Raw genomic sequence first — 23,145 nt, forward strand, 5'->3', positions numbered from 1 at the left:
CATTAATCATAAACTCTACATTTATATCAATTAATAGTTTAAGTCATTAGCATTAATAATAATTAGAATAAAATAATTACAGTACTTATTGTACACTATATATGATGATAGATGATAATAATATGTGATAAAAAAAAGTTTAAACTTGAATGTCATTCATTCTGATACATTTCCAGTATCATCTAATGCAAATTGAGGTATTTCATTTAATAAATCACCAAATATTCCTCCTGGGTATTCATGTAAATCTTCCAGGTGCTTATCAAAATCATCAATCCAATCACTATTTTCATTTTGGAATCTTTCAGCATCTTTTTGAATTATATTTAAAGCTTCCTCTTTAGTGGTAAACGCATAACCTGTTAAACGAACAAATATTAAAGATAAATAAAATCTGACTGATTGTAAACCTCTTAAATAACCATTATCTGGCTCATTTGGATGTTTTGGTGGATAAGTTGTTGATCCAACAATCATTTGATTATCCAGTGTTATACATTGTGCAAAATCAATTATATGAACCTTGATCTTTGTCTTATCTTCAGCATCATACATCAATAATAATGAAGAACCATACAATCTATAGCCAACTAATTTTTGAACAGCAAGTTCTAAATTATTAATCTCTTCAATAAGTGTTGGAATTTTGATTAAAACACTATGATTTGAAGTACCATCATAAAGAAATCTTAAAATACAAGTTGCGAACTCAAATCCTGATCTCACTCTTCTACCATAATACTTATCTTTAGATATGAATCTATTGACTTTTTCATCCCAACTTTGCATCCCACAAATTCTTACTCCTAATTCTCTTGAAGTTGTATTTTTACATTTTTTTCTTTGTGATTTTTTCTTCTTCTGTGTAGCTTCAACACCATATTGTCTTGTACCCATTTTCAAATCTAAAACACAAGCTTTTGCCATACCAACGGTTAAATCTTCCAACAAGATAAATCTTTCAATTCTTTGGAATTTTTTACGCTTTGGTTGTAAATTTGGTGAAATAGCATTATTATGATCAGAAAATGTATCTTCCATATCATCAACAATTGCTGAAGAATTCAATAATGAGTCTTCTTCCAGGGTATTTGGTGCCTCTTGTTCATCATCAGCATCATCATCCATCATAAAGATGTTATCACTATTCGATCTTTCAACTTTTGGTGGTGGTCTAGACAGGAATTTTATTTTATCACATGATGAGGTTTCAATAGCACTTCCAGCAGATATGCTTCCATCAAATTGATTTTGATTATTCAGCTTTTGTAAGTCTACTAAAGACCTATAATTTTTCTTTAAACCAGCATCATCACTCAGTTTTGGTTTATCAAAATCAGTTGATGACATACTCAGACGTGGAGAGCGAACATTACCAGTAGAATGCATTCTTTGAGCCAGTAACTTAGGAGAGGTCAGACTTGATGATTGACGTCTTCCAACACTACTACTGCTTAAACAACCCCTTAAATTTCTCTTGGATTTAATTGGCGCAAAAACTTCTTGTAATACCAACTCTTGTAATTTCCTATTAACAGTTGTAGCACCAGATGAAGGTGCAGGTGATTGTTGAGTAGAAGATGGGAACTTTGGTGATAACAGAGGTGAATGAGGCATTGCCATATCAGAATGATATGAAAATGATGAAGCAGCTGAAGGTGCAGAAGTTGAATAATCATCCCAAAGGGATTCTGGGATAATATGTCTATTGTCTTCCAAGACAACTTCCGGTGGTAATTGTTCATTATATGAACTTGTTGGTCTCAGTTTGGTAGTATTTGGAGCTGAAGTTTCATGATTCATTATTTGATGTTCATCTATTGGTTGCAGTGCAGGTGAAGAATCTAATCTGAAATCATTCAAATCTTCACTATCGTCGACTAAAGTTGTATACCTCACATTCAAAACACCAATATAACGTGGCATAAATTTCAAAATATCTTCATGATTTTGTTCAATAGTTTCATACCAGGAATTTTCTCTGTTGACAAGTTCTTTACAAACAGCTCTATGAGAAAATCTAAATATTGCAGTATGTCCACCAACTTTATTGTTGAAAGGTGTTAATTCCACAGCTAATTGAAAATTATTGTTTTCATCTCCATCATCATATTGTGCATCACCATTTTCAGATACGATTGCACTATCATCTAAATGAGGGTGATCAAATTCGAATGTTTCATCATGACTTGCAAAGGTTACACCTGTATTATTTGGATTTGTGTTTTCTCTTCTCGGAACAATGTTGGTATCCAATTCGTCAATATTAACAGTCGTAGCAGTTGTAGCAACACTTCCATCGTCACTTCTTGCTGTTATTTGATCATCTTGATTAAATGGTTTACTGGGTAGTGGTAATTTGAAATCTTTGAAAATATGATCATCTGTTTGAGGAATGTTATCTTGATTAACATTATGATGGTTTTCTGAGTTGTGTGGAATATATGTAGCTGATGAAACAGGTTCCAGTGTGCTTATATTTTCATTTTGATTGATTTCATCCAGTAAAGATTGAGGATCAAAGTGATGAGATCTGATTTCATTTGGTAAAATTAAAGATGCTTGCCGTTGTCTTTGTGGAGGTCTTTGTGATGTATTTAAATGTTGCTGTAGATGTTTAGATTCATGACTTTCATCAAATGGGGAATCCAATGAATCAGTGTTTTTGCCACTGAACGGTTTCAATGATTTCAGATCTTTTCCCAGTTTTGATACTGATATGCTAGCTCTATGAGTTTTGGATGATGATGGTGTTGTAGGGAATAAATTTGGAGTTTTATAAGGGGATTTGATCAAATCTTGCTGTTTATTTGCTTCACCAGATTGAATGTTTGATCCACTACTATTATCATGCCTGAATAACCTTAAAGAGTGAGCAGCTTTTCTACCAGTAAGGTTTGGAGCACCTGAGGAACTAGTATTTGATGATTCATTAGATTTGTTGGATTCTAAAGATGAAGCCGCCGAACTCTTGTTAGTGCTGCCGTTGCTGCTTTTGGAAATTCCTGTATTCTTGGAATCCATTTGATGTATGTTGTATAATGATTTATTGTTTCTCTTGTTTTTTTTTCACTTTAATTTCAATGTAAATGTATTTGTTGTTGATATTCACCTCCCGATACTGGAGCTTTAACTTCTATGTAAGAATGTCTCATGGATTTGAAGAGAATAAAAAAGTAAGAATAGAAGTAATGTAATACCACTCCTTATGTATCTCCTTGGTGAATGTAGGAAGTTGTTATTGAAAGGAAATCAGATTCTCTCAAAACTGACGAGTTTGTTGTTGTGATGTATAAATAACTTTTAGTCACTTTTCACAGTCTTGAAAGCACAAAAGATTAGAATGGGAGAAATATCCTTTAGTGAGTGATTGTAAAAACAGTAACAGAGCCAGTGATTGCCAAATTGACTCTTGAGCAATGATTTCAAGAAGGTGAAATGAGTTGGGGGAAGGTTTTTCTTGTATAAACGTTGTTGATGATGAAGGTCTTTCAGTGTCAAAATCAAAATCAAAATCAAAATTAAAATCTCACAGTTATCAGATTGAAAATTTGCTAGCGGCTGTCAGAATTCGCGGGCTTTCACTAAATCTCACAACCACAAAACGAAATAGATAGTGAAAGATAAGCCTGTAATACTTTAGTTCTGAACCTTCTTAAGAAGTGTTTGTTGATTCAGAACTTTCTGTGCTTATGTATTTATACTATACACTTGAATTCAGCAAAACAAAACACAGAAAACCGTTGTACTCGTGTTTTTATTATGTCAGAAACGTGCTTGAATATGTCACTTTCTTTCTTTTGATACTCTTTGTGGAGTCAAAACACTGCTGAATCATGTAAGCTTTAAAGCCATGTGTTCTACAAAGCCTACAGAAGATGGCTGTCAAACATCCTGGAAGGGTTTATCACCATTACAAAGTGAGATTCACAGAGCTTCCCGTCTACAGAGTCCAGTAAGTTAACCACACTGGTGGTAATCAGTAATTCAATCTAGTGCCTAGTGCCTACAGAAAATGCCCGTGCGCGCGAATTTGTTCTTTAATTTTCCGTGCTTTTAAATTTTTTATACTACGGAATACATCGCGAATCTTAACGTTTTAAGCTAGATTGACATATGTAGTAGCGTAGCTCTATAAGTGAATAAAATAACGAAGAACTTTTGATAATTAAATCTTTGATATAACGCTAGTTTGACTGTACGAGAATGTAGCGAAAAGGTTTTGACTGAACTTATTAAAACTAGAGATTCTCAACAATATTAAGGTACGTCTCATGGTTGAGAATTTTATTCAAACGTATATACAAACACTTCATGAAAAGACCTCATGCGTTTTAAATAGAGAACATTCAAAAAAAAAATATATATAAATGACTAAAGCTTCAAAATAATTTCAAACTCATCTTATTCCTTCTGAATATATACTAGTCTTTATAACAAAATATCAATATTAAATACTAAGCAAAATGTATATAAACAATACAGTAGCTGTGAACGCAACATTACCAACAACATCCAATTTTACCAACATACCCAATGATGCTGAATTCTCAATCCAACATTGGCAAGGTTTCTGGGAGCTTTTACCTCAACAATGGACCAGAGAAGCCGAAGCAATTCTATGGATGTGGATGTATGCAACATCAAAAGATATAGCCAGGGCAAAAGCTCGTCTTGCTTATAAAGGTTATAAAAGAATTCAAAAATATAGAGAAAGTGATATTGGTGATGATTTTTTGAATTATAATGATCCTTCAAAATTAAGAGAACGTGCTCATGAAATGGAAGAAATTTTAATGGATATTGAAAATGGTATAACTGTTAATATTGAAGATTATTTAACTGATGAACAACTTCAAAAATTCTTAAAATTAGATGTAACTTATAGTGATCAAATGACTTTCAATCAACATCAATCAACAAATTCAAACAATGATTTAAATAAGAATGATAAATCATGGTCATTAAGGAAGAAGAAAACATCAATTGTTATTCCAGAACCTAGAGCCATAGAAAGAATTGTTAAATATAGAGATATTCTTCAATTTTCTGGGAAAATTTCAGTGGAAGATGGGAAATATAAAACCAGGTTTAAACTTGAACCACTTTATCAATCATCAAAACAAACCGAATTGGAAGATTTGGGGACAATATTGGATGCCTTGCGTGAAAAGGTTCCAATTATTGATGTCGAAAATGAATCTCAAAGTATTTATGATCATTTTGCCGCTGGTACTTCATTATTATGATGATGAAGCTATTCATTCTTCCAATTGCAATTTGATAACTTCGACACCTATATCAACATTACTTTTAATACCTTGCTGCCATCTTTGTTCTAAGTAGTCAATAACAGGTTTAGCCTCTAATTGAATTTGTTTTCTTTCATAATTTATATCATTGATTTTTCTTCTTTTATTTTGTAATTCTTCAGAAATTTGTTCATTTGAATATTGATGCAAATCATTACCTAATAACCATTGATTTTTACCAAATTTATTTGCTAATTTTAATGATTTATTTCTAAGATCTGTGAATACAATTGAATTTTGTAATGATTCTAAATCATCTAAATTTGAATATTTTGATAAATCAATACCGCCCAATGTAAAATCAGGATCTGAGAATTGTTCTTCCTTGATATTCGAAACTATAGAGCTTGGTTCCGGTAATGGATAAAGTTCATCAACTTTTGAATGTATTTTAGATATATCGGTTGATTTAAGTTCATCTAATATTAGTCTCTCTACTGATTGTCTTTCTTGATCTGTAATATCTTGATCAATATCTAAAGGAACGATTGTTAGTAAGATGAGCCCATGATTAGGGATGAAATATAGCACATACATGGTAGTGAGTCTAGCGGTTCATAATTCATCTTTCAAGATCCGTAGTTTGATTGAATGTAATACTTTGATATCATAGATATTCTATATAAACTAACGGTATTTTGATTTTTTTATTACTTGAAAACAAGTGCTGATAATTACACAGCAGTATATTTTTAAGTATTATTTTTCATTGTAAACCTCAGCACTAACAAAATTAATTTATTTTCGCGAATTATTAGAAAATTCAACGAGATCATTGAAAAAAATTCGAATTTGTATGAAGAAGAGTAGAGTATTGATCAAGTTTGAAGAGCTAAATCTATACATTTGTGGGAACTTAGGACCTTAAAAACTAAGTCAACACGGTCATTAGTCTTCGATAGAATATCTCACAATGTTACGTTTCACCAGAGGGATTTCTACTTCAAGATGTCTCTTACAAGAAATATCAACATCAACATCTTCAGCATCAACTCAACCACCATCAGCAACAGAACCAATAACGCCATCTGAATATGTTACCAAGAGTAAAGAACATTATGATTCTTATGTCAGATATCTTAAAACTTCAAGAAGATTAAGATTGTTAATGTACAGACCAAGACATTCCCAAGAATTATTATCAAGAGATCTTATAGATCCACTCACAAATAAAAGAGCTAGACCATCCACTGCACCAGGTGCTCCATCTTCAAACCAAATTGCAGCTGTCATCAGACATACTGAAACTCAAGAAGAATTAAACGAAATTTCCCATGATTTAATCTCTTTATTGAGAAAGAACCCACTTTCAGTTACCCCATATGTTTTAAATGAATTAGCTATTAAAAATGCAGAATTTGGTAACGTAGGAACTTGTTATCAATGGTTATTCTCTCATCCAAAATTAGAAAATGTACCAAAAGCTGAAAATTTGAATATGTTTTTAACTTTCCTATATTTAAATCCATTCAAAGGTTATACAAATGTCACTGATAGAATTTCCAAAATTACTAAACAAACAACAGAACGTGATTTAATAACAGATTATTTAACCACTGCAATTATGGTCAAACATGGGAAAACACGTACTACAAGTGAAATATTCGGAAGACTTAACAAGGAAGAAATTGATTTACCATTAGATGTTTTCACTAAATCAATTGGTCATCAAGCAAATTTACACCACGAAGCTGATCAATTATATGTTACTTTAAAACCAATTGCAACTGAATTAATTAATCATAAAATTTTCAAAAACTTTAATAATTTTAAAAAAATTGTTTCATTTGTTGAAAAATATGAAAATTTAACTGAAACTTTGAATAAAACTAATAGATTTGAAGAAATCAAAGCAAAATCTAAATTCTACAGTGCTAAGAATGAAACAAAAGTTGAACCAACAGAATCAACAGAAGCTGAAACAGAAGCTCCAAAAGATGCATAAATATAATATAATTCCATTAGATTGAATCTTTATAGAAATTGATTATTCTAATAAGTCCTGTATATATACTCATGACTAATACAAAAAGCTTGAAAATATGAGAAAGAATTGTAGTAAATAGATAGGACTACATACTCATTATGATATATAATCGTAAAGATTGTGATTATTCAAAAAGACATGATAAACTTCAATTCATATATGTAAAAATGTTTATATACTTGTAACATTTTCGCGAAAGAGGTCACATGACTAAGCTTTTAAATTCTTTAAATCTTTGAATAATAATCATTTTAAACCGTTAAAAAGAGAGGAAATGCTTGATTCTTATCACATAGTATTTTTTCCTAGCTATAAGAAGCTACCAAACACATTGAATCAGATAATAGAGAAGTTTGCATTATCATTACTACAATTTGTTAAAGAGGAACCATTTTCGCACCAAAATTACACGAAGAAAAAAAAATTAGATGAGTAAGGTAAAAATTATGAATTGACATCAAAATATATTAACGTCTAAGAAAAGAATCAGATCAACTACGTCGATTTATCAGATCTCAAAATGTCTGAAGAAGCACAACCCATAAGGGCCCCAGAAGACGCCACTACTGCTCAAACCCAACCTCAGTCTCAATCTCAATCTCAACCAGAACAAACACAACCTCAAAGTCAACCTAAGGCTCAGAATTCAAATAAATCAAAACCACAATCTAAAGATGCTTCATCAAAAACTCAAGATACATCTGCATCAGGAGAAAAGAAACTTACAAACAAAGAGTTGAAAGAATTGAAGAAGAAGGAAAAATTAGAAAAAAGAGCTGCAAAGAAAGAAAGTCAAGGTATACCTAATCAAACTGAACAAAGTAAAGCTAAACAACAAAAAAATCAACAACAACAAGGTAATCAATCAAATGGTAATGTTGGTGTTAAAAAAGAACCTAAAATTGTAAACAAAGTTCCTCTTTTCAGCCATTTAGAAACAAAAGAAGAAAGAAATGCATTAAGTTCATCTCAAGCTCAAGTTTTACATTATGTTCATCCTGCAATTTTAACATTAACTTCAAAATATGCTTCATATTCAATTGTTGGTTCTATTCCAAGATGTATTGCCATGTTGAAAGCTTTCCAAACTGTTATTTCTGAATATCAAACACCAGAAGGTACAACACTTACAAGAAATTTAACTAGTTATTTAGGTTATCAAATTGATTATTTGAAAACTGCTAGATTATTATCTGTTACTATGGGTAATGCAATTAGATGGTTAAAACAAGAAATTTCATTAATTTCAATTGATACATCAGATAATGATGCTAAAGAAGATTTAATTGAAAAAATTGATACTTTCTTAAAAGAAAAAATTGAATTATCTGATAAATTAATTATTGAACAAGCATCAAATCATATTGTTAATGGATCAAAAATTTTAACATTTGGTAATTCTAATGTTTTGAAAGAATTATTTTTACATAATTCAAAAGTTTTGAAAAAACAATTTCAAGTTATAATAGTAGATTCAAGACCATTATTTGAAGGTAAAAAATTAGCAAAAGAATTAACATCAAATGGATTAAAAGTTCAATATGCTTTAATTAATTCAATAACTTCAATTTTCCAAGATGTTGATACAGTTTTCCTTGGTGCTCATGCAATGTTATCAAATGGATTTTTATATTCAAGAGTTGGTGCTGCATTAATTGCAATGACTGCTAAAAAGAGAAATATTCCAGTTTTAGTATGTTGTGAATCTATCAAATTTTCAGATCGTGTTCAATTAGATAGTGTTACACTCAATGAATTAGGTGATAATGAAGATTTAGTTGATTGTTATAAATTAAATCACACAAAAAAATCAAGTGTTGCAATGAAAAATTTCATAAATTCATATAATGAAACTGAAGAAAAACAATCACAACAACAACAACAAAAATCTAAAAAAAATCAATCAAATGATAAAGAAAAGGAAACAACAAATGAAAAAGATGAATTTCCTTTACAAAATTATCAAAAATCTCCTCATTTAAATATTTTAAATATAATGTATGATGCAACTCCACCAGATTATATTCAAAAAGTTATTACTGAAGTTGGTGCATTACCACCAAGTTCTGTTCCAGTTATTTTAAGAGAATATAAAGCAAGTTAAATAAAAAGACTTGTATAGTTATAATGGTCATTAAATCAAAATATTTTAATCTTTATATGTAGTATCTACCTTTGTTTTATAATCTTATATAAATCTAGTATACATACATTCAACTATTTTTGGCAAAAAATAATAGTCCTGTTAATTCTATATATACTTCAAAAATAAACATCATATACATATAGTATAAAGTTAATCTTAGATCATATCAAGATCAAAAATAAGGGGTAAGATTCATATATAAACATGTATAAGTTTTAAAAATTCATTTTCTTGATGCAGCAAAAAATTTCTTTAAAAAAACAAACATAAACCAAAAATAAAAACACACAACACATAATAACAATAACATAAAAAGTATTTAATTAAAAACACTAAAAAACACAAAATCACAAATACTTGATAATTGAACTTTTTCTTTTTGGTATCATAAAAAAAAAACTTTGAATGAGAGGAAAAGATTTTCTCAAGTACTTAATTGATTTTGATTTTGAACTAATTTTTGTAAAGTTTCCCAACCTTTTCTTCTTTCTTCTTCTCTTTTTTGAGAATCTTGTAAACTTTGTCTATATAAAACTGTACAATGATCATACAGGATTGGATTTGATTCCATAAAAATTTTCAAAGCAGAATAAGCTAAAGAATGAATAGTTCTATTCCATGAACCTGAAGATAAAATTTCATCATCTTCTGGAACTTGTTGTGCACTAATTTCATATAATGATGAAAAAATTATTGGTAATATAACTTCAGCATTTTCTGTAACTAAATTTAAAAAATATTCATTATTAAAATAACATAAAATTTTTTCAGAAACTTGAAAATGTGGTGATGAAATACATTTTGATAATTGAACAAATAATGGAACTTCAATTTTAATAAATTCTAAAGGTTCAATAACTTCAAAAATATCTTCAATTTCATTTAAAAACATAATTTCCTTTGTTGAATTAATTTTTGGCCAAAATCTTAATAATTTCATTATAACTTCCTCGGTTAATAATGGATCTTTTTCTAAAAATTGAACAACACAATAAGCTAATTGTGGATGATATAAAGATAATGATTTAACTTTATGTAAAGGTAATAAAACTTTAACTAAAAACACTTTATGTTCCTCTTTTAAAGGTAATGCAAATCCATTAATAATTGAACCCAAGATTTCTAATAATTCAGCAATACCATTAAATCTTTCAGTTTCATAAACAAAAGTTAAAAAAACATTATTTATAGATCTTCTAATAAAAGATCTTAAACTTAAAAATTTCCCATAAATTCGATGTAATGTAGTTTTTAAACAATCACGTTCTCTTGGATCCTCAGAATCAAATAATTCTAATAATTTTAAAACAAATTCATGATCAATATATTGTTTAGCTAAAGTATGATTAAAATCAGGAGATTCCACAAATCTAAGGAAAAATTCATAAACAACTTGCATATGAGGCCAAGCAATTTCATTTATAGGTTCATCTTCATCAGGATCATAAATATCACCAATTGGATTAACCGGTGGAGGAATTGGTCTAAATAAATTTTTTTTAAACATTTCCACAACATGTTGATACATTTCATCAGTATAAGTGAAACGATTTGTTGAAATGAATTCAATTAATTCTTGTAATGTAATTCTTTTAATTTCTTTACCTCTAATATCAAAACTTGGATCATTAAAATCAAATAATACATTACATTGATCAACTTTCATTAAAAATAAATCTAATCTTTTTTCTGGTGGGATTTCATCAAAATTTGGTAATTTTGTTAATTCAGAATATGAACTTGGTTCAAATCTTGAACTATGATGACGTTGAGGAGTTTTAATTAATCCATCTAAATCAGGTTCAATTTTTGTTGGAGTTGGTAATCTTTCAAAAGAATGTGAAGATCTTGGTATTATAGTTTCTGAACCACCAGGAACACCTTGTGGAGAGTGTTGACCTTGTTGTTGTTGTTCCTGTTGTGCTTGTTGTTGTTGTTGTTGAGCTTGAGCTTGGGCCTGGGCTTGTTGTTGCTGAACTTGATGTTGTTGTTGGAATTGTTGTTGTTGTGATTGAATTGAAGCATGATCAAAATGTGGATGTTGAGATTGTGGAGGTGTAACGTTTATATTTGGTAAATTTAAAGATTGATTTTGGATATTTGATTGATTTGGAGATGATGATGATGGAAATTGTTTTGGGAATTCTTGTTGAGTTGGTGTAGAAGGATTTGAATTTGAATTTGAATTTGAATTTGAATTTTTGGAACTTGATTTATCCTTTTTATCCTTTTTTGGAGCTGATGATGATGAAGAAGAAAATGGAGAATTTGATTTTTTATTTGGAGAAGTTGATAAATTTGAAATTGAAGAATCTTTTGGTGAAGGACTTGCTTGACCAGTACCAGAACTTGATAAAGAAGAATTTGAAGAATTATTTGAAGAAATTTTTAAATTTGAAATTGAAGATTTTTTACCATCTTTTTGTGACGATGAAGAAGAAGAATCTTTTTCATCATTTTTATCTTTCTTTTTAGATGATAATGAACCTTTCCGTGAAAGCCTTTGCTTGAAACCTTTCATCATCTTGAACGTATTTTTGAAGAAATAAAATAAACTTTATATATTAATGACTTGTTTTAAGATTTCTATGATGTATATGAAATGATATTTGTGAATTGATTTATATTATATTGGAAATATCAAATTTTAATTTCAAGTTTATTCAATATATTCAATATATGATAAGGATATTTGATTCCAAAAATAGGAGAGTATAATATAAAAAAAAAGATGTGATATATGTATATGCTATTGACGGTGCTTGTCTTTGATGATTATTTGCAAGGTAATGATGATATTGTTGATTAAATTGAATTTGTTTTGTTGATTGAATTTGAATTAAAATTGTTGTTGTTTATTTTGTTGTTTTGTTGTTGTTTTGTTGTTTCAATTTCGATATTTCTCATGAAAAGGAAACTTGTTGACTGGCAGGCTTAGTCAGGGCTGAGGTAAGCAATGGTATTTCAAAATATAACGTAACTATATAAATTATAACAGAATAATGGGTTTTATTTGTTGATATTGTAAATAGAAGTATATCTATTGTTATTTGTGTATTTTGTGTGATTATTTTCCATGTTTTCCCTTATGTTTAGTGAGTTTATTGGTGATATATGCGGTAACCGGTTGTTTAAAGTGTACCTTGAAACGCGATTGACAGGTGAAATGCTGATAATCAGTGGAAGAGTGAAGACTTTTGAATAATAGATATTAATGATAGATGATAGATGTTAATTGATAATAGATAATAGAGAATCACTATATCATAATATTAATATAATCTAAAGATATGGAATATGATTGGTTTATTAGTACCATTAATAACGTTCAATGGTTAAAATCAGATCATGTAGCTTAGTACTATATAGACTCAGCCTATGATCACTTGGTACACTGATACTCATGAAACAATAAAACAATATTTGTATGACTATTAAATCATTATTAGTAAATTAGATCATTTACTTATCACAAACTCATTTACTCTTATGATGTAATGTACTTGATCATTCACTAAAATAAGTGTTTAATGATTTAGTGTTTCGATATTGCTCTTGGTAGATCTATACTTTACGAATCGATGGATGACTTGGAATCTTAGCTTATACGTCAAGACTGATTAAACCATGTCAATAGTACTATAGTATTAGCAATGTTAGTGATGATGATGGTGATGATATTGAATTGATCACAACATCACAACCCTAATCAATATAAATATCATCATCATCACATCATCTTTTACCCTGCTCAATTACCCATCAAACATCAAACAATTTAAAAAATTTCACTTGACTTTTTACCAGCAACTACTACAAACTACAATCATAATCAATAACACAATCAGTATCACACACAATCACACTCACTGAGAACAGTGAATATGATTACCATGTTGACTATTCCACGGTTCTTCACAATGATGATTCTTGCCTTTTAACAGATCCTACTAAACAATGATTGGAAATAAATTCAAGAACCGCTACACTGAGTGAATGAAATAACCGCTGGATTAGTCAGTGGACCACCAAGTGATTATATAATAATAAATATTCAATTGCTCCCAATTAGGAAATGTAATTAGCCTTTTTAAAGTGTGCGCAGCGAACACTCTTACCGTTTTAGGAAACCAGTAAACACGCTTTCGGGAAGCTCACCAGTGCTCACCGGCAGGGCCACGCACAGGGCGGTCCCACTGTCTTAGGCAGAGCCAGACAGAACCATGGGCAGTAAGATCGTGGGTTTTTGTCGGGTGAAGCAAGTGAAACGATGGATGAAACTTGAATGATAGGGGGTATAATTGAACCATTGAACAACTACTAAACCATTAAACACTTGAACAATTGAACAACTAATCAATTGATCTAATACATATCTCTGTCTATTTATAGAAACTATTAATTACCTGAAATGAAACAATCTAAAACTCTTTTTGGCAACCTAATGAACCTCTTTTAATTTAAAATCTGTGGGTTCTTAAATGAATTACGTGAAATTTCATGCGTTGCCCCTTCCACAATTTCTAAATTAAATCACTGATGATTATAAAATCCTTTAAATTTCTCGAGTTTTGCCCCCCTTGAAAAACACTATTCCTTTTCAATTCAATTCAATTATACTCAATTATAATTGATTATACACAATGCATAGAACTTATTCTTTAAGAAACTCAAGAGCTCCAACTGCTTCTCAATTAGCTTCTCCTCCTCCTCCAACTTCAACCACTAAATCTGGTCGTTTTTTCGGTAAAGGTGGTATTGTTTCTTCATTAAGACGTCAAACTGCTGGTCAATTTGGTCCTGAATTATCAAGAAAATTATCTCAATTAGTTAAAATTGAAAAAAATGTCTTGAGAGGTATTGAAGTTGTTGCTAATGAACGTCGTGAAGTTGCTAAACAATTATCAATTTGGGGTGAAGATAATGATGATGATGTTTCTGATATTACTGATAAATTAGGTGTTTTAATTTATGAAATTGGTGAATTAGAAGATCAATTTATTGATCGTTATGATCAATATAGATTAACTATTAAATCTATTAGAGATATCGAAGGTTCTGTTCAACCTTCAAGAGATCGTAAACAAGCTATTACTGATAAAATTGCTTATTTAAAATATAAAGATCCTCAATCTCCAAAAATTGTTGTTTTAGAACAAGAATTAGTTCGTGCTGAAGCTGAATCTTTAGTTGCTGAAGCTCAATTATCAAACATTACAAGAGAAAAATTAAAAGTTGCATTTGCTTATAATTTTGATTCTTTAAGAGAACATTCTGAAAAATTAGCTTTAATTGCTGGTTATGGTAAAGCTTTATTAGAATTATTAGATGATGCTCCAGTTACTCCAGGTGAAACTAGACCTGCTTATGATGGTTATGAAGCTTCAAAACAAATTATTATTGATGCTGAAAATGCTTTAGCTTCTTGGACTTTAGAACATGCTGCTGTTAAACCAACTTTAAGTATTAGAAGAGGTGATGAAATTTATGATGATGAAGAAGAAGATTTAGAAGGTGAAGAACAACATTTAGCTGAAACTGAACAAGAATGGGCTGATGAAGAACAACGTCAACCAGTTGCTGCTTAAGCATTGACATTTTAGTTTATTTTTACGTTAATTTGTTCTAGTGTTTTTTATTCATTTCCAAATATATTTCTTTTAGTCATTTATAAAGTCTTCTCCTATTTTTCTTTTGTTTTTAAACATTCGTTTTAGTGATTTTACAGCTATAGTACTTTTCATATTTTTTTTAAAACTCTTAAAAGTGACATTATATATTGAAAATTAAAAAAAATTGATTAAAATTGATTAATCAATTTATGTAATCTATGTGTTTTTAATTCTGAATTAAAACTTGTAGTATTATTAAATCCTCCTTGGGATTTGTAATAATTCAATATTTATACCTTTACCCATTACTCCACATTGTTTATAATCATATTTTAAATTTTGTTTCTTATCTTCATCATGTTCACTTTCATTATTTGTAGCTAATGGTTCAACAATTTCACCTTCTTTAGGTATACTCATGAGACCATCTTCATCTTCTTCAATTAATAATCCAGGAATTTGTTCTTCTGTTCCTTGATTATCTGGAGTCTTTGATTTTGATTGCTTCTTTGGTTGTCTTATTAATAATTCAGTTCCATTAAAATTAAGATTTCCTTCTCTTAATGACATTATTCTTTTAACAGTAATCATAACATTACAACTCCAACCTTCAATTTCAACTTTTATTTTTAAATTTTCTTTTGATCCATTCCCTATGGAACTATTAATCATTAAAAGATTTTCTATTGATAATTCAAATAAAATTTTAATTAATTCATCTTTAATAACTTGTATGAATTCTCTTAATTGTTTATTCGATATCAATAACCTTTGTGTAGTTTTCAGCCTTACTAATGCTCTATGATTTGTTGTATTTGCTGATGATATTGCAGCTTCAAATAATGTTGATTGTTTTATTATAGATTTCCTATTTATGAATATTCTAATTGGTATTGATTTTTTAGAAGATATCTTGACAAATGTTGTTCTAATGAAAGTTGTTAGTACATGAAGTTTGATCACTATTAATATATCAATATTCTTACATTGGAGCCATCGTTATTTAGATAAGTTTGTTTCCAATAGTTCTTGCTAAAGATTAAACGTACTTTTGATATAACTTCTTTAAAGATTTGTCTAAAAATCGCGATTATTTGTCCTTGTCTATAATCAGAAGTTACACAAACGTCTCAAAGATACCTAACATCATACACATCTTTAGACATAGTATACTTGTCTAATGTCCATAAAGTTGTATACCATCTTGATATGTTTTAGACAATGCTAAAAAGTCATGCTAAAATTATAAGATAGATCCACCATGAATGTTTTTTGCAGTCTTAAAGTCGACATGATAGATTGAGATTTGAATCAACATGAAAGATCATGCACCATAGAATTATTCTTAGACATGTTTAAATTAGACCTTGATCATTTCTTATGACGAATCAGAAAGTTTCATATTTTGGTTTATATATATCCTTTGTAAATCTATATTTTCTATCAAATTCACTTCAAAAGATTGGTGTAGCTCTTATATACAGAGTTTACTTTGTACCGTTTCTCGTAAGGAACATATATTAGATCATAAAGATTAACGACATAATGTTTATTTATACGATGAATTATTATATTACGACAGAGCAGTTTTGGGCAAGCTGGAGTTCATTGATGCTAGTGGGTTAGCTTAGCTTAGCTATGAGAGCCTATGACAGCTAGTGAATCGTGATCAATGAACATGAACCAACAATTATATTAGCGGCGCATATTGAAATTTGGCTACTATATTGTTAACTTATAATGACTGACCTAAGTGCATGTGTCTTTTCAAACAATTGTGATTTGAACATGGTCTTTTTATTCATATGCATTCATTAATGATAGTAACTAAATATGATCAATTCATTATAATAAACGAATAATCATAGACACCAGGGAAAGGTTTATGTTTGATCTCATGATTTGAACAACTTCATATAAACTAATAAAATTAAACCAAAAAATCCGGCAGCTATTATCCACTTGGTTCTATTTTCTGATTTTTCATATTCCATTATTTTTAATTTTTCACCTAATTCAATAGTTTTCCTTATATCTAATAATTTTCTTTTATATAAATTCATACGATCTCTTGATTTGAATAATTTTTCTTCATAATTTTCTAAAATTATTAAAAAATTCATAAATTTTTCAATATCTGTTTGAAATGATTGGAAATTATCATTAAATTGATTTAATTTTTCATTTTGAATTTCATGAATGATTAAATTTATACGATCTTTAACAATTTTAATTTCATTAATTATATATTGGAAATCATCAATTTTATTTGAAAATTCTTCTTCATTAACTTCAACTTGTTCTTTAACTTTCTTAACAATAACTTGTTCTATTTCATTAATCATTTCACCAATCTTACTAGTTGGTCCATCTCCATGATTCAAATTTTTTGGTTCATATTCATATTTATTTAATACAGCTAAATTAGTTCTTGATTGATTATAACTTGGAATACTTGTACTTGTATTATTTCTTGTCAGACTTGGAGTTTGAGTTCTTGTACCTGGGGCACTTGGTGGTGGTGTTCCATATTGATCATAAAATTGATCAACTAATCTTTTTTTATCATTTGATTTTTCATCATGAGAAGCACTTTTAATATGTCTATAAGAATCACCAACTGGTGTTATTTTAAAGCTTGGAACATTAGATAATCTTGCTGTATTAATCTCTGGTAATCTTCTATGTTTGGGTATATCCTTTTGATGGTTATTTATACCAGATGCAGAGGACGATGGTGGTGATGTATTTGTTGAATCTTTTGATGATAAATGATAAAGTTGACTTGGTATACGTTTCTCTTTTGTAGTTGCCGTTAAAGGTGATTGAATAGGTGCCGAAAGTGGCTTTGTGGGTATCACTATGCGTTCTCTCTGACTCATATTATTGTGAATGTGTTTGTCTTTGAAGGAATATGTTCTTTGTTATGGGACTATTGTGACATGTTTTTGACGCAAGTAACATTATACCTCACATTTTTGTAAATTTAGACAGGCCAAAAAACTACATCTGTCAGGAACAAGTGTCACTAGTGACATATAGTAAAGATATCAGACATATTAATATAAATAAAAACTATCAAAATAGCACTATAAGGCTAGTAGGAAATTATCAATGGATCCATTTGGCTGTGGAATTGTCAGAGTTTAAGAATAGATATCTTTTTACGTTTAAACCGAATCAATTTAATTGGTATTTTGGTAGACTTATACATCAAGATATATTTGAGACCCAGCACATACGGAAATAAAGCTCAGAGATTTAAATAATATACACTTAGTTTCAAAAGTCTATCTATATCAACCCTTCAGCAAATCATAACAAAGCTTGAATCTTCTTTTCAACTTCTTCAATTGGAGTTGAAGATTCAAAGCTACCATCTTTGAAACCATTGATCAATACTGTTGGGGTAACATGAACACCATTACCTCTACCAACTTTAGTAAAATATTTTAAATCATTTTGAGTTGAATTACCCCCATTGCTTGGTTTATCAGATTTTTTAATTTGTAATAATTCTAAAAATTTCTTCTTGTCAATTGATGGAAAATTTGGTTGAATAACTAAATCATAAACTTTTTCATAAATTTGATTTCTTGATAAATCAGCAGTTTCAGTATCATAAAAATCTTGAATATGTTCAAATAAAATATAACTAAATTTTAAAAAGTTTGAAGGATCTAGTGAAGCAAAAGCTAAAGAAGCTTCATGAACTAAATTTGAAGTTGGATGCCAAACTTGAACATAGTTTCTAAAGACAAATTGAACTTTACCTTTATATTTTGATTCTAATAATGGGAAAAGATTATCATACCAATTCTTATAAAGTTTACCACTAAATGGACAAACATAATCTAAATAAACTTCAATTGTATTTGGTGGAATACCATTTGACACAGTTGACAAATCAATTTGTGGAGTGGCATGGGAAGCGTAAAATTTTGGTTGTAAAGCCATTGTGTATAAAATTTGATATTGATGCTTGAAAAGACAATTGAGATTAAGAATTGATCAATCAATCGTAATAATATATGATATCAGGAACAGTCTTTTCAATAAAATCCCTTTTCTATTTAAATTTGCTGTCAAGAATTACAACTTTATAACTTTATTTGCCATGATTTCGCAAAGAGCCACATTTTCCTTTTCGGGGTTTGGTATTTGCACGCATTATTGATTAAGTAATCAATTAGCCGGATACCATTCATTTATACACCCGAGATCCCAATCTATAATATATCCTAATATTTATGTTATCACCATAGCTTATTAAAAGGCATACTATTTATAGTTGATTGTAAAATATTCAACCATTAAGTTGTTCTGATTGAGATATTAGCTTACAACAGTTATACATCTGATTTGAAGACGTTGTAGGATCAAGCTACAATATATTGAGCTTTAAACTTTTTAAACTTTAAACTGATCTGATGGATTGATCACCTTAGCTATATTAAATTAATGCTAGTTGAATATATTAGTTCACTTGTCTGATTAATATAGTGTTGTACTAAATAAATATGCAATTGTATTCTATTCAATATCATTATACTAGTACTTCAAGACTTCACGATTATATAGGATTACAAAAACTTAATAATATGCTTTAGCTAGTTTAAATACTGCCCCGATATACTTGTATCGATCTGTCTAATTGAAGCACTTACCAAAGTTCTAGCTATACCCTACAATTAGAATCTTGTCGATTGTGTTATATATTAAATAGATGACTAAGTATAAAGTACCCCCTGATCTCTATACAAGAGTTCCTAATTTCTCCATGGTGAATTGTAATACGATAAAGAAAGTATTGTAAGTACCCAATTAAATTAGCATAAAATGGATCCTTAAGCAGGAAAAATTTCCAATAGCTGCAAAAGCATTAATATTCAGTATGATCAAACAGCTCTACGCTATAGTTAATTGAAAACTTTTTTCGACAACGTCGTAGAGACGTGGAGAGTCGAGACTTAACAGATCATGAGTCTAAGACGTACTGAGTCTAAAACAAGATCTAGTTATTCCCCTTACATTCCATGATTCTCACTATGCTTTCTTGAAATGTCTGGTTGAATTTCTGAAAATCTTCTTATTTGTTGATTTCTCGCATGAAAAAGTGTCTCAATTAATGTTGAGTTGAATCATATAGGCTTAATATATACTCGCGATTCGCGAAGTGCTAATTCACGACTCCGCTCAAATCCGCAGTGTAACTACTAATTGTATCAAATCTCGAAGCTTAGCCAAAACAGCAAGAGACTCTTAAGCTCCTGATATTGTTTTACGATCACTGAATATTGATTGATGTAATTTCAGGCTTTAAGTTAAACTTAAATTGGCCCAAAAGAACTATTCAGAATCGAGAAATACATATCAAATTTCATTGTATAGGTAATGTCATGTATTGTTGTTTGACATTGTGATCTTTGAACCCAGAAGGTTGCAATTTTAAGTGGGAAATGTAATACGTAGCTACAACGTAACAAATTATATTGTATCATTTTGAACCATGTGTAGAAGATCGAATATATATGCTACAACCAAGAAAAATTTAATGATATACGTAGAGTGCTTCAGTAATCGCCTCACATATAATAAATTTCACTTTAAATAGCACATATATATAGGTATATTAATTTACGAAGGCAAACAAGATATTCATGAATCATGATTATAATCGCATCTTGATTATCTCGTTAATCTTACTGTATATTCCATATGACAATTAGGTTTAATTAAGTTTAATTAAGCTGATCAGTTGCAGTAAGTCTAGTATTCACGAATAAAATGTACCAAACCATGTCGGATTAGTATAATTATATATACACAAATTGATTATATATAAGAACTGAATATAAGCTGCTTGAGGTTTACGAACTGACTTGCCAACTGGGCTTTAAGCCACGTTGTGATTCAGGCGTACGTCTTATAATATAACGAAGAACTAGGCTAATATAGATAGTCTTATAATTATAATGCTATTATCAAGAGTACTAGACGTGTATCCTGAGCATAGATCAATATAAAAAGCTTCTGAATAAAGTGATGAAAAGCGTCACAATTTAGCGAATAAGCTAGCTCAAACTTGATAACGTTCACAAAAAGGAAGAGATATATATTAAGACAGCTTTTCCCTGAGAAATTAGTGCAAGAAAGTTATAGATTCGTGTCTCATACATTTAAAAACGATCTGACACAAGAGAACCTATTTGTTGTCTCAAATTTTGACAGATTTAAAGATTCGATGTTTCTTCCAAGACAGAAATGTTTCTAAAATCTTAGAATCAAGCTGAATTCTGTACAAGTAAATTATCTGTACTTTAGTTTGATAAGTGCGTAGTATTGTACCTACTAACTTTTAAAGCTGTTTGAAATCTTCCAAAAGACAATAGGTTTCAAGTTTCAACAGTCGAGATTAAAATGCTACACATGATCTATTACAAAATCTATAAGCTGCGTCAAAAATATAGTTAGTTGTTAATAGCATATTCAATATCTGTATATATATTTTTCACCATATTTAATTATACGGCTGTGAACAGGGGATCACTTACAAGTTACAACTCAAGGTCAAGTGAATCATGCAACAACTTCCAAGTCATTTACGAAGAAGTTTTGCGAAGTCCAGGGTATAATTTTATAATTAAAATTTCAAACCTGGTCCTTTGAGGTCTGCTCAGTGTTGACTCTGTTCCAACTTCCCGCCTGTGTTTTTCGGAGCACCAGCTAGCTGGAGCCTGGAGCCTGGTATAAATTGTGTGCATATAAAAGTAGCGCTGCTCCTGCAGCCTGCTTACTGATTAGTACTTACTACCTACTTGAACAGCAAAACCGGTAAGACCAACATGTCCACTGCTGTCCGGTGCTGCTGCTTGAAAGTTGAACGAAGTGCACTTTTGTGTGGATGCGACAGGTATATACCTTAGAATGATTGAGACCGTTGACTGATTTTAATCATAGAGCATATGACGCAGTTTTTATTTGATCATACTTAAGAGACAGAGTTAACTATATGGTATATAATCGTGCTTATAGACATGAAATATCTATTATCTATAAGTATTGCTGTACAATTACTGTTAGCTGTATAAAATTATTTGGTCTAAAGCTATAGCGATATCGTATTAAACTTTGGATCCAAAATGTTCACAGACATCAAGGAACGTCGTTTAATTCAAGAGCTAGTGACCAAAAGGCTTTTAAGGTTCAGGAATCACGTTCATGGGTACTGTTGATTTATGACTACGTACGTACCTCTCAATATGAAACTACTGGTGAATAATATTAGCTGATCTCATGACATACCTACCTAAATATTTAAGTACCGGTGCAGCGAACGTCCTTTAATTTGATTCCTAGCGTATAACTACATTATTTGGAACCTTCTGTTAACTAAAATGACACGACACCTATGAAGTTTGAAACAATCATTACATATTACATATATAGTAGTAGAATGTTCAATGTATCTACAGTCTACTTATGTATCAGCTCCCATCAAGAAGAACGTAGACTGATCAGTGATCAGTGGTCACTGTAGCCTGTACATAGCTTCAGCCTTCTAGTATAATATCAGTTTCTGGGTCACAGTGTCACAGTCTACAGATCAAACCAGAACTCCTGCAATGTGCATACATATCACCAGATTTTTACGGTGATTAAAGAGCTTCTAGAACAGAAATAATTAAAACACGAGATTTGTCAAACATGCCCGCAATTTTACACTTCATGTAACTGCTCTTTCCGAACAACATCGACAGAGTAATATATATATTATATAAGTTTCGCAGATCATATTTGGTAATATTTTAGAGAGTAATTCAATTCAAAGTTATACTGATAGCTGAAACACATAATTGTCATGATCTGTTAAAATCAGATTCATATCCGCTGATCAGTCTGTTCATTGTTCTCTTGAAGCCATATTTAGTATACAGACCATCTCGAGATTCGAACAAGATATATGTGAATCAGGTTTAATATTCATGTAAAAATTCAAGATCCACACTCAGTTATAAGATATACAATAGATAAATAACTATTAATATATGTTGCATTTATGTAGCCAACTTATTTCTTAAGCCGGAC

General features: G+C 29.9%; 10 protein-coding genes across 10 annotated transcripts; 4 read left to right on the top strand and 6 right to left on the bottom strand.

Moving 5' to 3' along the window:
• Nucleotides 1-156: 156 nt before the first annotated feature.
• KCS1 (inositol polyphosphate kinase KCS1) lies at nt 157-3,024 on the bottom strand (the record flags this gene model as incomplete). The annotated part of the gene is made up of 1 exon (XM_011274505.1): nt 157-3,024. The coding sequence occupies one exon, from the start codon at nt 3,022-3,024 to the stop codon at nt 157-159; it is 2,868 nt and encodes a 955-aa protein (XP_011272807.1).
• A 1,442-nt stretch (nt 3,025-4,466) lies between these two features.
• BN7_4910 (uncharacterized protein) lies at nt 4,467-5,249 on the top strand (the record flags this gene model as incomplete). Its single annotated transcript, XM_011274506.1, has 1 exon — nt 4,467-5,249. The coding sequence occupies one exon, from the start codon at nt 4,467-4,469 to the stop codon at nt 5,247-5,249; it is 783 nt and encodes a 260-aa protein (XP_011272808.1).
• Nucleotides 5,250-5,261: 12 nt separating this feature from the next.
• BN7_4911 (Pre-mRNA-splicing factor) lies at nt 5,262-5,878 on the bottom strand (the record flags this gene model as incomplete). The annotated part of the gene is made up of 2 exons (XM_011274507.1): nt 5,262-5,788; nt 5,848-5,878. The coding sequence occupies 2 exons, from the start codon at nt 5,876-5,878 to the stop codon at nt 5,262-5,264; spliced, it is 558 nt and encodes a 185-aa protein (XP_011272809.1).
• Nucleotides 5,879-6,225: 347 nt separating this feature from the next.
• MRP13 (mitochondrial 37S ribosomal protein mS44 MRP13) lies at nt 6,226-7,257 on the top strand (the record flags this gene model as incomplete). The annotated part of the gene is made up of 1 exon (XM_011274508.1): nt 6,226-7,257. The coding sequence occupies one exon, from the start codon at nt 6,226-6,228 to the stop codon at nt 7,255-7,257; it is 1,032 nt and encodes a 343-aa protein (XP_011272810.1).
• Nucleotides 7,258-7,819: 562 nt separating this feature from the next.
• Nucleotides 7,820-9,403, top strand: GCD2 (translation initiation factor eIF2B subunit delta; the record flags this gene model as incomplete). Its single annotated transcript, XM_011274509.1, has 1 exon — nt 7,820-9,403. The coding sequence occupies one exon, from the start codon at nt 7,820-7,822 to the stop codon at nt 9,401-9,403; it is 1,584 nt and encodes a 527-aa protein (XP_011272811.1).
• Nucleotides 9,404-9,869: 466 nt separating this feature from the next.
• RTS1 (protein phosphatase 2A regulatory subunit RTS1) lies at nt 9,870-11,969 on the bottom strand (the record flags this gene model as incomplete). Its single annotated transcript, XM_011274510.1, has 1 exon — nt 9,870-11,969. The coding sequence occupies one exon, from the start codon at nt 11,967-11,969 to the stop codon at nt 9,870-9,872; it is 2,100 nt and encodes a 699-aa protein (XP_011272812.1).
• A 2,119-nt stretch (nt 11,970-14,088) lies between these two features.
• PIL1 (lipid-binding protein PIL1) lies at nt 14,089-15,033 on the top strand (the record flags this gene model as incomplete). Its single annotated transcript, XM_011274511.1, has 1 exon — nt 14,089-15,033. The coding sequence occupies one exon, from the start codon at nt 14,089-14,091 to the stop codon at nt 15,031-15,033; it is 945 nt and encodes a 314-aa protein (XP_011272813.1).
• A 279-nt stretch (nt 15,034-15,312) lies between these two features.
• SAW1 (DNA-binding protein SAW1) lies at nt 15,313-16,260 on the bottom strand (the record flags this gene model as incomplete). The annotated part of the gene is made up of 2 exons (XM_011274512.1): nt 15,313-15,969; nt 16,231-16,260. 2 exons carry the CDS (start codon nt 16,258-16,260, stop codon nt 15,313-15,315), a joined length of 687 nt encoding a protein of 228 aa, XP_011272814.1.
• Nucleotides 16,261-16,952: 692 nt separating this feature from the next.
• On the bottom strand, nt 16,953-17,939 carry FRT2 (Frt2p; the record flags this gene model as incomplete). The annotated part of the gene is made up of 1 exon (XM_011274513.1): nt 16,953-17,939. One exon carries the CDS (start codon nt 17,937-17,939, stop codon nt 16,953-16,955), a length of 987 nt encoding a protein of 328 aa, XP_011272815.1.
• A 433-nt stretch (nt 17,940-18,372) lies between these two features.
• On the bottom strand, nt 18,373-19,014 carry BN7_4918 (DsbA family protein; the record flags this gene model as incomplete). The annotated part of the gene is made up of 1 exon (XM_011274514.1): nt 18,373-19,014. The coding sequence occupies one exon, from the start codon at nt 19,012-19,014 to the stop codon at nt 18,373-18,375; it is 642 nt and encodes a 213-aa protein (XP_011272816.1).
• Nucleotides 19,015-23,145: the final 4,131 nt, after the last annotated feature.

Source organism: Wickerhamomyces ciferrii, contig 00191, assembly GCF_000313485.1.
Source record: "Wickerhamomyces ciferrii WGS project CAIF00000000 data, strain NRRL Y-1031 F-60-10, contig 00191, whole genome shotgun sequence".
Lineage (NCBI taxonomy): Eukaryota > Fungi > Ascomycota > Saccharomycetes > Phaffomycetales > Wickerhamomycetaceae > Hansenula > Hansenula ciferrii.